At 64.8% G+C, this 16833-nt stretch overlaps 2 protein-coding genes across 2 annotated transcripts; one reads left to right on the top strand and one right to left on the bottom strand.

Annotated features, from left to right (window-relative positions):
- Positions 1-1075: 1075 nt before the first annotated feature.
- Positions 1076-6088, top strand: BESB_008610 (IMP dehydrogenase; the record flags this gene model as incomplete). Its single annotated transcript, XM_029359615.1, has 10 exons — positions 1076-1157; positions 1569-1707; positions 2226-2373; positions 2889-3229; positions 3644-3779; positions 4037-4144; positions 4408-4533; positions 4849-5049; positions 5179-5390; positions 6019-6088. 10 exons carry the CDS (start codon positions 1076-1078, stop codon positions 6086-6088), a joined length of 1563 nt encoding a protein of 520 aa, XP_029222528.1.
- Positions 6089-8081: 1993 nt separating this feature from the next.
- Positions 8082-16715, bottom strand: BESB_008600 (AP2 domain transcription factor AP2VIII-2; the record flags this gene model as incomplete). Its single annotated transcript, XM_029359614.1, has 1 exon — positions 8082-16715. The coding sequence occupies one exon, from the start codon at positions 16713-16715 to the stop codon at positions 8082-8084; it is 8634 nt and encodes a 2877-aa protein (XP_029222527.1).
- Positions 16716-16833: the final 118 nt, after the last annotated feature.

Genomic DNA, 16833 nt, shown 5'->3' with positions numbered 1-16833 from the left:
TCCGCGGAGGGAACGAACCCGACGAGCCTCTCGCAGAAGAGAGGAAATGAGACACGACGAAGAAACGGCAAAATCAGCGCGTAGCGGCACTTTCACCCGTTTTTCTCCTCGGCGGGAGGGTTTGGCACGCATCTACGAGACTCACGGAAGTCAGGAACGACGTGGAACTTGTTTAAGAGAGATAGAGCGAGCTCGCGGACGCTCTTGCAATTGCCGGCGGGTGCAAACCCGGGGAAAAAGCGGCGCACGAGGAGGAAGCGAAGTCGAACAGTTCGTCTCTCATCGAGCTGAAAGGAAGGCTCACCCAGCGCGCGCCTGCCGCGTCGCTGGCCTGGACGTGTTTCGCGAAAAACGAGGAAACTTCCGAGAAAGCCGCCACAAAAAACGGAGGCGCCCCACACACAGGCGGCTGCTCGGCGCGAGAAGGCTCTTCTCCGTCCACCGTGAGAAAAGTCTGCGAAAAGCCGCGGCTGCGCAGGCGGAGGCTTCGCGCATGCAGCGCCTTTCGCAGAGGAGAGTCCGCGCACGGCTCGAGTGAGTGGGAGAGAGCACAGAGACAGACACGACAGCCCGAGGCGACGCCGTTCCCCCACTCGGGTGCGCGTTGAGACCATCCTGGCGAGAAAGGGAGCTCCGTCGCTTTCTGCACGCTCTTGAGGGGCAGCCCTGCGGCGCGCATTCGCGTTGTTAGTGCGTTTCGGCGAGTCCTTCAGCTTCTTTCCGAATTCTCCGCGCGCAGCCGACCCACCTGAACAGTTGGCGGCAGCCGTGCTCGTTGGCTTGACGCGACAAAGGCTTCGCGGCTGCGCCTCAGACGCGGGCTGCTCCACTCTCAAGAGTGACTTGGCAGTTTCCACCTCTGCTGCATTTTCGCTCTCAGCCCGAGCGACCTTTTTCGGAACCGCTTCCGGCAGACTCTCCCGCGGTCTCCTCCTGCGCGGCTCGCTCCCACTCCCTTCTCACCATCAGCCGCGAGCGGAGCGCTGAGCGCCGAGCGCCGGTCGCCGATCGCCGCGCGCCAGAGCTTCCTCCGCCCATTCATTCTTGGCTTTTCTTCGTCTCCACTCGCGGCACCATGGCGGACGGCTGGGACGCCGAGAAAGTCTTCAACTCTACTATCTTCGGGTTCACCTACGATGACCTGATTCTCATGCCTGGTGAGCGACGCTTCGACGCGCCTAAACCACCTCTCGTTGCACACACTCACACACAGGCGTAACTGCTTTCCAGGCTGAAAACCGACCTCCACTCTGCCAAAAGCCCTGCCGGCAAGCCTCCTTCCGGGGAGTCCAGGCGTATGCACATGCCTCAACTCGGGTTCACGCGCTTCACCAGCGCGCGCGTTCGATGGCGTCCGGGGGGATGCTTCCCCACGCTGACCACGCAGGGAGAGAGGCCTCTGGTCTCAGCTCGCCAGGGTTTAGAGTTAGGATGCAGCGGCGACGCCGCGCTACTCTTGGTTGTAGAACGCGGCTGCGCGGTGTTCAGACCGCACAGCTAACGCGCAGTCGAGGCAGCCTTCGCATACGCGTGGAGCGGTGCATGCCGTCGTCTCTTGGTTTCTGCAGGGCACATCAGCTTCGGCATTGAGGCCGTCGACCTGACTGCGCGCCTTACGAAGAATCTGCAGCTGCGCACTCCGATCGTCTCCTCGCCCATGGACACGGTCACGGAGCACCGCATGGCTATCGGCTGCGCGCTTATGGGGTAAGAAGCCTCGATGGGACGACGCGCCGCGGCTGCGGAGGGCGAATCTCTCTCCGCTGTCTCCCGATCATCATCTGCATGCCGCTGCGCACGCAGCCTCCGGCAGCTGCCTGAAGGGGGGACGGGACGGGACGGGACGGGGGGGGGGGGGGGGGGGGGGGGGGGGGGGGGGGGGAAGGGCGTGGATGCATGTGCATGCGCGTTCTTCGCAGCTTCGTAGAGGCGCTCGAGTTCGACTTGCAGCGTAAGGGTTCATACCGTGGTGTCATCCCGAAGCGCTTTGGCAGGATTTCGTTGTCGCGCTTCCTCCGTCGGGCTGCGAGGCGCCTGCTGCAGCTACTGGCTTGCGGGCGCGGGCCTGGTACATACATCTATAGCTATCGATCTATATGTGTATCCATATATATATATATATATGTAGATATACAGATGGTTATAGATGTGTAGATGTATTCACATGTGTAGACCTGCGAACTGCAGCTTTATCTTGGTTGAAGGATTATGCGGCACTGCGGCAGGGGCATTGGCGTGATTCACAACAACATGGACGTGCAGCGCCAGATGCAAGAGGTGCAGAAAGTGAAGCGCTACGAAAACGGCTTCATTCTCGACCCCTTCGTGCTGCGCGCAACCGACACAGTCGCGGACGTCGACCGCATCAAGGAGGTAATGCCGCAGTTCTCACCTCCAGACTCCATGTCAAACAGAAACAGCACGCGCATCAGCAACCAGGATGCTTATTTCATATGTATATATATATATATATATTTATTACCGCAGAGGCGCCTTCCCTCACTACGGAGACACATGTATACTTTTGTAAGTCTTCATTTCTGGCGCAGAGGGTATTTCCGTGTGTTTTCGTCAGGCCGCCTGCACGAGCAACCTAGCAGCAACTTAGTGGTCGCCGCAGCCGCCGACTATGGCGTATATATATATATATATATATATATATATATATATATATATATATGTCTGCAGATACGTATACGTATATCGATCAGCTGTACAAATATATATACTCTGATAAGTACATAAATGGATCTGTCCACGCAGATGTAAAGTGAGCGCTTTTCAGCGGCGGAAAACCTGGGCGTGCAGCAGGGAAGCTGCCGCCTCGTTCTGCGTCCGTCTCGCGGATACAAACTTCTCTCGATTTGTGCGTCTCTTCGTGCATGCAGCGCTACGGCTACAGCTCTGTGCCGATTACGGACACAGGCATGCTCGGCGGGCGGCTGCAGGGCATCGTGACGAGCCGCGACATTGACTTCATCACAGATCGCAACACGCCGCTTTCTGAGGTGATGACCTCGGATCTGATAGTTGGCTACGAGCCCGTCTCTCTGTCGGATGCGAACGAGATTCTGCGCGAGTCCAAGAAGGGCAAACTCCCCATAGTGAACGACCGCAACGAGCTCATCGCCCTTATCTCGAGAAACGACTTGAAGAAAAACCGAGAGTACCCCCTCGCCTCCAAGGACGCCAACAAACAGCTGCTTGTCGGTGCCGCCATCTCGACCAAGTGAGGCAACAGTTGGCGAAACCCCCCGCGCGATCCAAGTAGACTTTGCGTGCACGTGTGCTGCAGCGCCGCAGACGCACGCGCAGATCTCTGCGCCATGAACTTCAAACCCGATGTGCATGTGCATATATGTACATATATGTGTACTTCCATATGTATGCATATATATATATATATATATATATATATATATCGGCTTTAAGTTTTATATATAAAACTGTGAAAGTGCACGTGTATATGTATATATATAAGCACCACAGCTGAAATATCATTATGGAGTCTCGATGTCTCCTGAGTCCCCTCCGACCTGCTTCCTTGCTCGTGACTCGTGGGACTTGTTCATCCAACATTTGTAGCCTAAAATTATTTTCAATGTATTTTGATAGTTTTATATGAATATTACTTTCGCTTCAGGCCGCAGGACCTGGAGCGCGCGCGTGCCCTGCAGGAAGCCGGAACGGACGTGCTTGTCATCGACAGCAGCCAGGGCGACTCTGTCTACCAAATCGACTTCGTCAAGCGTCTGAAGGCCGCATACCCGAAGCTGCAGGTGTGTTCCGCGCCTCGAAAAAAGCACCAGGCGTGCCGCGCGCAGCTATGTCTGTCTCGGGCTGCAGCAGATTTGGCGGAGACGCCCGCCGCCGAGAGAGACCGGGACTCGAGCCGAGTCTGGCTGGATGCGGGTCGCCGCCCTCCGGCAGCCTCGCGCCCGTCGGGGGAAGGCGCTTGGGGTGGTGTTTCAGAGTGTCCTGCGTTCGTCGCGTGTGTGTCTAATTATTTGCATGTTTCTGTTTATTTTCTCCTCAGATCATTGGCGGCAACGTGGTCACCGCGCGCCAGGCGAAGAGCCTGATTGACGCTGGCGTCGACGGCCTCCGCATCGGTATGGGAAGCGGCTCCATCTGCACGACTCAGGTGCGTCCTTCTCACGCTTCACAGCCGCCACAATCTCGGGAAAAACGGCGAGGGAAAACCAGTACTCAGAGCCCGCTCCCTCAGCTCGCTGCGCCGTGGTGTATCTGCTGGGTTCGGCCTCCCCACCCCCCTCCCTGTCGGTGTCGCGCGCGTGCTGCGTGTTCAGCTGCCACATGCGTTATTTTGTTGGCGACTCTCTGCGGGCTTGGGTTCGGCATGTAGTCTGGCTTCCTGTGGCGTGGCGGCGGTTCGCCGGTCTGCAGGTTGTGTGCGCCGTGGGGCGGGCGCAGGCGACTGCCGTTTACCACGTCTGCAAGTACGCGCGCGAAGTCGCCGACGTCCCGTGCATTGCGGACGGCGGCATTCAGAACTCGGGTCACGTCATGAAGGTGAGGCCAAACTGCCAGCTCTCCTCTCAAGCGTGTATCTCTCGCTCTCTCTCGCGATTGCCACAACAACTTCTTTCCAGCGCCCGACGCCGCCCGCTGCTGCAGAAGCCCCGCTTGAGCGGGCGCGGGTGTGAGCCGTCGAATACGCGTCCGTGTACGCGTGCGTGCGGGAGTGCCCGCGTGTCTTGGAATGGAGTGCAGGCAGTCTTTTATCGCAAGCCCGCGCATCGACAGACACACTTTTATCCACGGCGCCGATTGCAGCATAGCTATGGCTGCAGGCGGCCTCGCAAGTTTTCCTGGTTTCGCCTGCAGGCCCTGGCGCTCGGCGCGAACACAGTGATGATGGGTTCGATGCTTGCTGGCACGGAGGAGGCACCGGGTGAGTACTACTTCCACAAGGGCGTCCGCGTGAAGACCTACCGCGGCATGGGCAGCTTGGATGCCATGCATGCGCGCACGTTGATCTCGCCTTCGGCGCCGGTGAAGGGCGGCTTCATCTCGCCCAAGATCGCGGCGCAATCTGCTGCGTCAGACGCCTCGACCCCCAAGTCGGTGCTGAACGCAGACGACGCCTCGCCCTCCGCCGCTTCGACGAAGGCGAGCGACAACGGGAGTGCGTGCGGCGGCGACCGCCCGCGGCAGAGCCAGGGCTCCGCTTCGCGGTACTTCGCTGAAAACCAGACGATCAAGGTAGCCCAGGGGGTCAGCGGATGCGTCGTTGACAAAGGTAGCGTCATGCAGCTCATTCCCTACGTCATCCAGGGCGTCAAGCACGGCATGCAGGACGCCGGCGTCCGCACCCTCAAAGACATGCATCTGCAGCTTGCCTCTGGCAACCTCCGATTCGACGTCAGGTAAGCGCCGGACTGTCGCACATGCGGCGAATGAGGCCACGCGAAAGCGCCGCGAAATGTCCGCACGCGCCGGACTCCCTTGCAGAGGTCGCGACCCCCTGTAGACGCATCGGACGCCCAGGCAACGGCGGCTGGAGACTGTGGGTAGGAGCTGTGAATCAGCGTTAGTCGCATGCATGTCGACCCTAGACGTTAACATTGCGCGTTGCGGGCTCTCGGTGGTAGGCGCGATGCGCAAACCTGTGGTGAAGCGTGGTCAACTGCTGCTCAACTGGAGGGTCCTGGTGGGAATCCCCCCGGCGACGGCGACCAGAAACAGCGTCGTGTTTCGTCGCCAAGTCTAGTTACGGGGCACGCTCGCGTGTACCTGCTGTCCCTCGTCTGCCTGGGGGTTCTATTGCGTAAAGACCATTGTGTTCAGAGCCCCGCGAGTTTGCGTTTCGCCGGCGGTCGCCCTGATGCGGCGTCTTAGCTCGCGCGTCCTCATGTGAGGTCAGACGCTGTTTCTGACAGGTCCTCAGCTTGTCCGTCAGGTGTGTCTGGCGCGGTCGTTGTCTGTGGACGTTTTTCGTTGCCATGTTGCATTTCCCATGGGCACCCTCGAGGCTGCGACTCTGTCCTGTCTCAGGTCCGGCGCGGCGCAGCGCGAGGGAGAGGTTCACGATCTGCACAGTTTCGAACGGAAACTCTACGCGTAGATTGTGTTGTCCGCACGACTTCGGCCCTGAACAGTCGCGAGCGGCTGCGGCAGGGCGAGAGGAGGCGAGAGCGAATCGAATTCAGACGAACCAGGGAGCGCCGCAGGCATGGACGCCAAGGCCTTCAGGTTTTCCAATAAGGCAGAGTGGGAGGGATAGGATTGCACGCGGTTCGACGCGGACGCAGCGTCAGACACGGGCGCGGAGGAGGCCACGGGGCGTCAGACGACGAAGGGCTTCTCGCACTTGATGCAGAGGGGCCCTGCTGTCTTCGCCGCGCCTCGGACGTGACACGCGTGAAGGAGCAGGGAGATGCTGTGCGGCGAAGGAAGGGGCGAGCGTCGCGGGTTTGTTGAACTTCCGTTTGTGGCTGTCATGTGCCCTGTATATGCCGTTTTTTTCTCGTCTCATAGACTCTCTGGCGCGCGCCACTCGGGAGGCGTGACCCACTCCCGACGGAGCCATGCCGTTCCGCGTGCAAACGCTTGAGACGCACATCTACCTGCCGACACTTTTTTTCCACGCCTCGCGTTCGCGTGGCTGCTCTATCGTGACGGCGACGGCGAGCCGGAACGCGTGGAAGAGGCGCGTGTGTCGTGCGTTCTGTGAGAGAAAGCTCCGGAATCATCGTTTCGCTTTGTTGTTGAAAAACACTTTCATTAAGCATACACACGCTCCCGTTCTTCGCCCGTGAAGTTGCTTCTGCAGATAACTCCTCAAGCAGCATACTCCACAAATACATAGATGTGTATTTAGGACCGGTGCGTGCCATACCGTCTGCGCTCAGGTGTCGCAGCCGTAGCTTCCACATGCAGCAGAGCCTGTACGAATTTATATTCAGACAATGTCGCACGGGCAATTACAGCTGAGTAAAATAGACAGGCGAGAAGCCTGCTTACTGGGCTGTGAGTCGGTGAGAAAAGGAATTGTAGTTTGACGCGCGGCGCGTGCGGCGGCCACCGGAAGTACGCAAGCATCGCTGAAGATAACGACCCGCGCATGGCATGCCAGTCTGCGGCGTTGCGGGTTCCGTGGAACCTTTTCTACGTCACGTGGCTCTTTCTAGCCCGTTAAAGGCATCCTCGAGTCGGACACAGCTAGGGCGGCCGCAGCTGGTTTCCAAAGTTCTACAGTGTGGGACGAGAGAGCCGTCAACGTCTAGGCAGCATCCGCGATCCACGTGACAGAAAGCGCAAAGAAAAGAGATTGAGTCGTTTCGAGAGACGCCGCGTCCCCCATGCAGAAATGTTTCCACGCCTGAGGGACGGCACACGAGTTGTCTGCGTGTGCATGCGAACTGGAACCTCGTTTGTACCAACACCGCGCCCAAGACAAAGTGTAGACATGCAGACACATTCACAGGAATGCATACACATGTTTCCATTGCTGTTTGAACACATTCAAGTGATCCGCGGCATGTGCCTGCGCACGCCGCAGCACCCAGGAGCTGGAGCGCCGCCAAGCCCAACTCGGCACTGAGGGGGGCACGAAGGAGAGTATACACTCTGTTCGCCGACGCAGGCACCGACCGCACCACGAGGCGCGGCATGCGCATCCCTGAATCCGCGCACGCGCACAAAAGACTACGGCACCTCGGTCGTCTCGTCATTGTGAGGCAAACAGTACGGGAAAGCGTCGAGACCGTGCTTACACTGGAGACGAAAAACATGCAATTAACAAGTAATGGATGACTGGACACATCACAGACAACTCGCACTCCCGCCTTGCTCTCTTCTCGCGTCTCCTTCGCAGTCCTCCTTCTTCCGAGCTGGGCGTCGTCCCTCTGGCAGTCTTCTTCCCTTTTGCCGATCCCCTCCGCTCATCATACGCTCGCTGAAGTCGAGGCCACGCTGTGGCGCCACGGCGTGCAATGCGTGGCAGTCTCCGGCGTGTATGACGATGCCCTGCTTCCTCGCTTTCCTCGCGTCTGGAGTTTCCGTCCCCCTACACCCCTACGTCCTGACCTACTCCGCCTAATCATGCGCCCCGCGCCCTACTGTCTCTGCTGAGGATGCTGCAGTCTCTGTTGCTGCTGGTGACTGGCGGCCGCCGCGGCGACGTGCTGCTGGAGCCTCAGGCTCTGTTGCAATTGGGCGGAGGAGGCTGCCTGCATCGTAGTTCCCCCGCCGGCGCCCAAGTGCGCCGAAGGCCCTCCAGGGCCGGGAGGCCCGTGTCCCGCGACGCCCGCTGCGGCAGGCAGCGGCCCCGACCCGCCAAAGCGAGCGTCTGCCGCAGAGCCGCTTCTCAGGGCGGCGGGGCCTGCGGAAGATCCGCCCCCCCCCCCCCCACCGGCTCCGGCTAAGGCCCCTGCGTTCCGCGCAACTGAGGCAACTGCAGCGGCCGCGAGAAGCTGCTCTTGCTGCCGCAGTCTCTGCTGGAGCTGCTGCTGCTGCCGTTGCCTCTCAAGAGTGGACTGCGCGAGCAGAAACTGACCTCCACGCTCCCCAGCTAAGCCCGCAGGCCCCACGACACCGGAGGGGCCGCCGGGCCCCGCAGGACCCCCGACAGGCGCGACCGCGGAGCCCGCAGGCGGCGCCACGCGTCCGCGACCTGCCATTGCGGAGACGAAGGCGCTTTTTTCTGCGTCTCCCCCGTCAGCTGCGGAGAGGTCCGCGGCTGTGCCCACCAGAGCTCCACCAGGCCCCTGGGCCCCGGGCGGGCCTCGTATGGATGGAGCGGCTCCCCCAGGAGGCAGAGCCCCCGACCCCTGCTGCGCGAGGCGCTGACGCTCGAGGCTCTGCTGATGCTGCTGCTGCAGCTGCAAGCCCTGGCGGAGCTGCTGCTGAAAGTGCGCAAGCGCCTGCTTGGCACGGAGAGCCGTGAGAGCGTCCGACGACGAGACAGAAGACGGCAGCGAGGCAGACAGAGGAGACGACGGCAATGGAGGCCCGCCTGCAGACGGCGGCACGCCGCTGCCGCCGCCCGACCCCTCGCCTCCGACACTCGGGCGATCGCCGTCGGCTTCCCGACCCGGCGCCCCCCCACCACCGCCGCGTGCCGCTCCCCCCTGTTGCTGGAGTCGCGAAGAAAACAAGGCTCGCTGGTGAATCTGTCTCTGCAGCTCTTGCTGCCTCTGTAGCGCCGCAGCGGCCGCGGCAAGACAAGCCTGCTGCTGCGGATTTTGGGCGAGGCGCGCGAGCAGAGGGTTCGCGTTGGCTGGCAGTCCGACGGGTCCCAAGCCCGAGGGGCCTGACGACGAGGCAGCGCCCGGCGGGCCCACTCCCGCGGCCGCAGCTCCCCGACTCGCCGCAGCAGCCAACGCGCTGGCGACCAAGGCGGTCATTGCCTGGTGAGACGCGGGGGGCAACGAGCCCGAGGCGCCGTGGGCTCTGCGTTGCTGCAGAACAAGATTCAGCGCAGACGTGGCAGCAGGGTTCAACAGCGGCGGCGCATGCGACGGCGGCGCCCCGGGCATCCCAGCTGCCTTGCCGGCGGGCAGCAGCCCGGCAGAGATCGGGGGACCGTCGGATGTCTGGGCGCCGCCTCCAGAGCCCGCCGCCGAAGACCAGGTGGAGGCGGAATGAACGACGGAGGAGGGGCCCGACGCCCCGCCAGAGGGGCCCAGGCCTTCCTCTTTCCTTCCGGCAGCCGCCAAGAAGGACGCTCGCGCCGACGACGCAGCGGGCGGCTGGGTGGGGCCGCGACCCGAAGGGACAAACGGTACCCCTGTCCGGATGCCGGGGCCTGCAGCCCCCGGGAGCCCGGAGGCGCCAACTGCAGTCGCTCTCTCCGGCGCCACGTCCGCCGCTGCCGCCTTCGCCTCGGTGCCCGCCCGCGCCGCCCCTCCTACGCCTCGTGGGCAACGCGGTCCCGCTCTCTCCTCGCCACCCTGCTGTGTCTGCCGCTGACGCCGCTGCGGCATCGCACGTATCGGCTCGCCTCGAGCGCCGGCTCCTGCGGACTTCGCCCCGGGCCCTTCCTGAGACGCGGGCGCCGGCGTCGGCGAAGGGGAGTGCGACGCCGAGAGCAGCAGCAGCTGCTGCTGACGTTTCTTCTTCGCCGCCGGGAGGCCGGCGAGAAGGCCCACCGGCCCCTCGGGCACGCTGCTGGGCATGTCTTCTCCGCTGCTGAGGGAGTCGCTCGAACTGCTCGATGAGCCCGAGCTGTCGCTGGAATCCGAGTCGCTGCTGTCGTCGCTGCTGCTGTCTGAGCTGCTGTTTTCGTCAGACCTTCCCTCGCGCCGCGCCTCGTCCTCACGCCCTCCTCGGCCTCCCGCCGCAGCGGAGGCGGAGGCAGGGAGAGGGTAGCGGTCGCCGTCTCGCCTGAGCGCCCCGCTGCCGCCGTGCCCGCCGGCGCCGCCGGTCTGCGACGACTGGAGTTTGTCCGCGACAAGAGACGCTTGGGCGGCGGCCGTTGTAGAAATGAGGTCTGCGGCAACCGCGGCAAGCCGCGCCGCAGCGCTTTCGCGACCGCCTCTTCTTCCGCTGCCCATTCCAGGCGTGGCTCGCCGCCTCCGTCTCTTGACTCCCGTTCCCGCCTCGTCCTCGCCTTCCTGTTTAGTGCCCAGCGCCTCAAACCCGTCTGCGGCGTCTCCTGAGCCCGTAGGCAGCTCCCCGACAACTGCGCTGGGATCGCGTTTTCGCCTCCTCCTTCCGCCCTCTTCGTTTCCCAAGCTCACGCCGCTGCCCGTGGACAGCCGCCCGCCGCGGGAGCCTCGCCCGCCGCGCGTGGACGCCGCCGCGAGCGCCAGCACCTCCGGCAGCACAAGGGCATTCTCGTCGCCGTCTCTGCCGCCCAACGGGCCCGCCAGGAGCCCAGCGCACTCGCCAGACGCAAACACCGAGGGCGGCGACGGCGGAGGCTCCATGATGAACGGTAGGGGCGCGTTGGTGAGAAGCGCATGGTGAACGCGAGCCTCCAGTTCGGCCGTCTCCCGCAGGATCTTTTGCACGGCCTCGAACTGAGAGCGAATGCTGCCAATATCCAAGTAGGACGGATCAAAGAAGAATAAAGACACAGGCCCCTTAAACGCGCGAGGGCCTGCGGAGTCCTGTGCGGGTTGCTCGCCGCCGCCCTCATTCGCGTCTGCGTGCGCAGCTCCAGAGTCGTCCTCGGGTTTGTCAGCAGCGGGAGCTCCGCCGTCTTGCGCACTCTCCCGCTTCGTGCTGGTTCCTGCGCCTTGGCTCGCGTTCCACTTCCGCTTCAGATTCTCAGCTAGCGGCACGTACACCGCGTCCAGCTTCTTCTTCAGATGCAGCGCGAGCAAACGGCCCGTCTCGATGCCGAATTGGTAGCAGAGAAAGGGTTTGAGGATCTGCAGAGTGACACCCGACTTCTTTCTCTCGCTGTCAGCTCCAGCGCCGCCGCCCTCGCCGTTTTCGCTCTTTCGCTGTCTCTCCGCTTCAGGCTCGCTGAGCAGCCACTCCACGCGCCAGACGCCACCGCGCGTTTTGTCTGCGCCGCGCGTCTGCACAAAGCGGACAAGCGGCAGGCCAGTACTCGTCGCAGGCGTCTCGCGGATTTTCACTCTTCCGGTGGCCTCTGCGGCTCGCCTGTAGATCTCCGCCAGCCGCTTCGCCTCCTCGAAGCCGAACTTCTTCTCCTGAAAGGCCTTCACGGCCACTTTCCCCGTGACCGCGTCTGTCCACCGACAAACCCAGGCGCGCTCGCGCTTGCTATAGTGAATCCCTTTGAAGGTCGCGAGCGAGCCCGCGAGGTCCTCGCCCTTCTTCGGGCTCCCCCGCCGCAGGCTGCCGCCGTCGGCTTCCTCCTCGCCCTTCTTCTCTGGATCGTCGCCGTCGGCGCCCGCCGCCGCCCCGGATGCTAGGTCGGCGGCTAGCGACTCTGCCGAGGCCGCAGCGTTCGCGGCAAGCGTCGCTCGGCGTTGCGCAGAGGCAACGGGGTCGAAGGGCGAGATCTCAATGTCCGCCAAGAAGTCAGAGACCTGCAGACAGCGGACGCCCGCGACCGCCGCGGCCTTCACGGCCGCCGCCGCCGCGAACTCTGCGTCTCGTGACCGCTCCCGCTCCTCAGAAGCGCACGCCCCAGTCTCCAGCTCGGCGCCGCTCTCGCGCCGGGCGGGGAAGCGGTGAGAGAGAGACGGCGAGTTCGACGCCGCATCCGCGGGGGACATGTGCGGCGACGAGGAGAGCGACGGCGTCCGCAGCTGAGAGTCGCCGCCCCAGTCGCCCATAGGCCTTCCAGGAGACGAAGAGGACTGTCGATTGCGCGTAGTCTTGGTCAGGTGTGCTGCGAGCAGCCGCGCGAGCTCCGCGTGTTCCACTAGCTGCTCAGACGGCCCCAGCGACGCCGCGGAGACACCCAGCTGGAGCTGCAGATCGCGGGAGGCCTGGAGCGCTGAGGCGCGTGCCTTCACCCAGCCAAGGGAACCAGCAGAGAAGATCTCAACAGGTCTCGAGACGATCGCCGCGATCTGGTCTGCGGGGACTAGCTGCCCCGAAATCTTCTTTTCTCTCGCCGCCGACCCGCCCTCGGCCTCCGCCCGTTCCTCCCTGACCACACCTGACGCGTCTTCTGCGCCAGCGTCTTTGACGCCCTCCTTCTCGTCTTCCTTCTCCATCCTAAACTTCTTGAGCACAGCCTCAAGCACGACCGCGGGTTGGAGCCGCCACGACAGTTGTCTCCGGTCGAAGGAGACTCCGGGGTACACGCCCCGGTTGATGTCGAGGTACTCCCGGACTACCTCGGCCTCCAACGCGCGCTGCGCTGCCACTGCCTGGCGCCGCGCCGCGTCGACTCCGCCGAGCGCCGACACCGCGAAGGTCTTCGCGACTCGCTCGCCGCGAAGATTCGTCACTTCGGCTTTCCACGCGCGAGTCTCGGCGTCGAAAGAGACATCGGCTGACGGCGACGCCGCCTCGTCGTCCTCCGGCAGCGTCGCATGCAGGCCCCGCCCTCCCTCCTCATCGCGGTCTCGCCATCCGGGCGTCCGCGACGGCGGCAGCACAAGTCGCGAGTGCGCTCCGTCACCGCCCTCGAAGCCTGGCGACAACACGTCGCCAGCTCCGTCGTCGCTCTCCTCTCGCAGACGGCGGCGCGGATACGGCGACGCGAGCCCCTCGCCAGGCGCGGAGTCGTCGGCCGCCGCGTCGCCCTCGCCCTCTGCGAACGCAAAGCGGGCGGCCGGGTCGGCGGCGGGGTCCCTGGCCGCCGCAGACTTCGCGTCGAGGGCACTCTCTGCGCCTTCAGTCGTCAAGCGACTCTGCGACAGCCTCAAAAAGTGCTGCAGCGCCGACGAGGTCGTTCCCAGGGGCCCGCTCGCCCCCGCAGATCCTGACCCGCTGCCTGCGCGTCTTCCCGTCAGCGAAGGCGAGTATGGCGAGTGGCGGTGAGACGGCGGAGCTCCCAGAGGCACCGTCTCCGCCTTCTTGCCTGCCGCGGCGGCGGTGGCGGCGCCTGCGCCGCGCTCCTTCCCGGCGTGGTAGTGCCCGCCCCGCGACTTTCCGCCTGCTGCAACGAGCATGAGGGCCTCGCGACTGGCTGTCTCCTTGCGCTCTTGCTCAGTTCGCCAGAGTCTCAGCAGCTTGGTTCGTCGCCAGTGCTCTGCCATCGCGCGGGCCTGGGCGAAGCCGAAGCGCGACACCGAGAAGCTGCGCGAGAAGAGACGGTCCGAGCCCCCCACGCCCCATGACGCGACCCACTTTCCCCCGCCGCCGAAGGAGAGGCAGTAGGCCGACTGCTGAAGAAAGACACTCCCTGGAATCCGCTTGTCCAGCTCGAGAATCCCCCGGATTTCATGATCCTCCAGCTGGCCGTCTCCGGGCAGCGAGGCGCCACCCGCGCCCCGCGCCAGCAGCGACGCGCCGGCCGACGACCCGCCCAGCGCAAGGCCCGCTGCGGCCCGCGGGGGCGCCGGCGTCAGCGATGCCGAGCTCTCTCCCCCGACCGGTCTCCGCGAGTAGATCGGCGCCCCTCGACCGTCTTGCGTCGCAGGCCCTGAAGGCGAGGAGGCGGCGGCGCCGCCGGCCTGCAGCGGGCCCCGCCCTGGACCGCCGGCGCCGGAGACAGAGAAAAACGAGTGTCCATACGGCGACGTGCCGCCGCCGACCGCCAGGCCTCCGCGCCCTCGCGAGCCGGGCGCCGACCCCCGCGCCGCCAAGGGGCCCCCGTCTGCCAGCGAGGACGACGAGCTCCTCGGCACCGTTCCCCCCATCACCTGCAGCTCGAGGGCCTTCGCCCGCATCGCCGTCTCAGCCTTCTCGCGCGCGACAGCCTCTCCGTAGCGGGCAACAGGGTACGCTTTGAACACGGCGCGCCCTCCGCTCTGTCGCCACCAGGCCTTCCAAGAATTGGTCGCCTCGTCGAACTTGACGCCGGCCTGCCAGGCTCCGCCTCCGCGCTCACCTTTCTCGGGCTGCGAGGCCGCCGGGGTCTCTTCGCCAGGCGAGCCCGGGAAGCCGCTAACCGCAGGCCCAGCGCCGCCCGAGCGCCGCGCCCCTCCTCCAGGGCCCCCGGCGAGCGCAGCGTCGGCGTGCGGCGTCCCGAAGCCTCTCCCGCCTGCGGCAGAAAAGGCTCCCTCGCCCTCGTCGGGTCCGCCTCCATCGGACCATGACAGAGCGACTTGCGGCGACGCCGGGGACTGAATGGCGCCGAGGAGGCCTCGACGGCCGTCCGCCGCGCCGGCTGTGGCGCGGTATGACTCGTCGCAGGCCGCGGCGGCGTCCTGCTGATGCGTGGAGTCCCTCTCGACGAAGACCGGGTTTTGGTCGCCCTCGGAGATCACCATCTCCACGCTTCGACTGTTGTAGTCGATGCCCTGCTGGGCGCCGAGCGTCGCCTCGGCCTGCTGCTGGAGCCTGAAGCGAATCGCGAGCTCGCGCGCCTTGTCTGTTCCGTATTTGCTCACGGCGAACGTCTTGCTATACTTCTTGCCGCCCACTGACCAGCGGCACTGCCACGAGGCCGAGCCCGAGCCGCCGCTTCCCGCCTCGCGGTAGTAAACGCCCTCCATCGGGGAAGGCTCCGTCGCACGAAAGTTAGCGCCTCCGCGGCTCCTCGTCGACTCCGGCAAAGAAAAACTTCTGCCTCCATCCGGCGCGCCGACGCCGGCGCCGGCCGAGAGGCCGTCTTTCTGCGCGGCCGCGGCTCCTGCCGCCCCCTTGGAATACAGAAGCGAACCGGCGCGCACCGGCTGGCGAGCAGGTGACCACGAAGACGGCGTGTCGCTGCCTCGCCGTCCGCCGCCCTCTTCGCCTCTCTCACTGTCTTCGTTCGCCACGAAGGTCGCGTCCGAGGACGCCCAGGAGTCCAGCGGCGACTCTCCGTCGCCGCCCCCTGCCCCCCCGTGCGCCGCAGCCGCCTGCGCCGCGGACCCGCCCCCGTGCCGCTGCTGGAGCTCCGAGGCCTCCACGACCGCGTCTCCGGAGAGCAGCTTGTGCTGGCGAAAGCGGATCGCCAAGAGGCGCGCCTGCTCGTAGCCAAAGTCTGCAGTTTTGAAGTACTTGTAGCGGTGCTTGAAGTCCGATCGCGTCACCCAGCTCGCAACCCAGGCGTTCCCACTCCGGTTGAAGGAAATGCCACCCACGAGCCGGCGCAGCGCCTGCGGCGTCGAGGCGCCCGCGGGGCCGCCGTTAGCGGGCGACGCACCCGCGGGCGCCAGGGCCTCGTCCCCGAAGTCGTCCTGCCGCTCGGGGTCAGACCCCGCCGAGCCACTCATGCTTCTTTGCAGGCTCCCTGCCGCCCCCCTGTGGCCCCCGCGGCCCCGAGCGCCGCCACCTGCGGTGCCTCCCGCCGCAGCGCTGCTCGGGGCGCCTTCGCCGCCACGCAGGGCGCTGCCTCGCGCGCCCTTCCCCAGGGACGTCCCCGAACCGCTCTCCGCAAAGCCCCTCGAGTCCTCCCCCGCTGGCGCGGGCGCCGCGGCGGAGCCCTGGTCGTCAAAGCCGGCGCCCCCCGCCGCGGGGCCCGAAGTCGCCGCGACCTGCGCGGCGGCGGCCGCGGAAGAGAAGCGCAGGGCATCGAGCTCCTCGGTGATGTCCTTCACGTCGGCCGCAGGCAGCTGCTGGATCGCGCGGACGACGAGAGGGATCGGCGGCGGGCACGGCTGCGGCGGAAGGTTCCTGATGATTTTGTCGAAAACAATCGTCAGGTATACGTCGAGGAACGAGCGGTCCGCGGCCTGCGAGATCTGCGCAAAGTGGAAATAAAAGGAGCGGAAGTTGTCCTTCTTCTTCCACTCGGGGCAACAAAGCGACAGCGCATTCAACACCGACAGACACGTCGACCGCGCCACGTTCAGCGTGCTCGGGCTCGCAGGCGAACGGCCGTGAGGCGACGTCGAGGCGCTCTCCTGGCTGCCCTGGGGAGCTGCGTCTGCCGCCAGCGGCTCGGGAGCCCGCCCCGCCGCGGGAGCCGCGGCACAAGGCGCCGCCGGAGCGTCGCACGCGGCGCGTTTCAGGCTGTCGCGCCGCCCTGCGAGCGGTGCAGACAAGGGAGACGCGGAAGAAAAGAGAGGCGCGGAGGACGCGTCTTGAGAGAGCAACGCCGGGGCGGGCGCGCCGGCAGAGGCTACATCTTCCGGCGACGCAAAAGAAAAAGTGCAGGCCGCGGACGAGCGGTCGCAGGCGCTGCCGGCCTTCACGGACTGCAGGGGAGACGCCTGTTCACACTCGGGGTTCATCGAGGAGGCATCCCCTGCGGAGTCGGCAGGCGCAGAAGAGGGTGCGTCCATCGCCTTGAGTCACGGGTGGGCGGGAACCAAGGCCGACGACCAGCCGCAGCGAGAAAGCGCACCGAGGAAGCGCAGCGAAGGAACACACAGCGCTGCGGGGGCGACGCCTGCTCGCCAG

This window comes from Besnoitia besnoiti, chromosome I (assembly GCF_002563875.1).
Source record: "Besnoitia besnoiti strain Bb-Ger1 chromosome I, whole genome shotgun sequence".
Classification (NCBI taxonomy): domain Eukaryota; phylum Apicomplexa; class Conoidasida; order Eucoccidiorida; family Sarcocystidae; genus Besnoitia; species Besnoitia besnoiti.
This window is presented reverse-complemented; position numbering and strand designations above follow the sequence as displayed.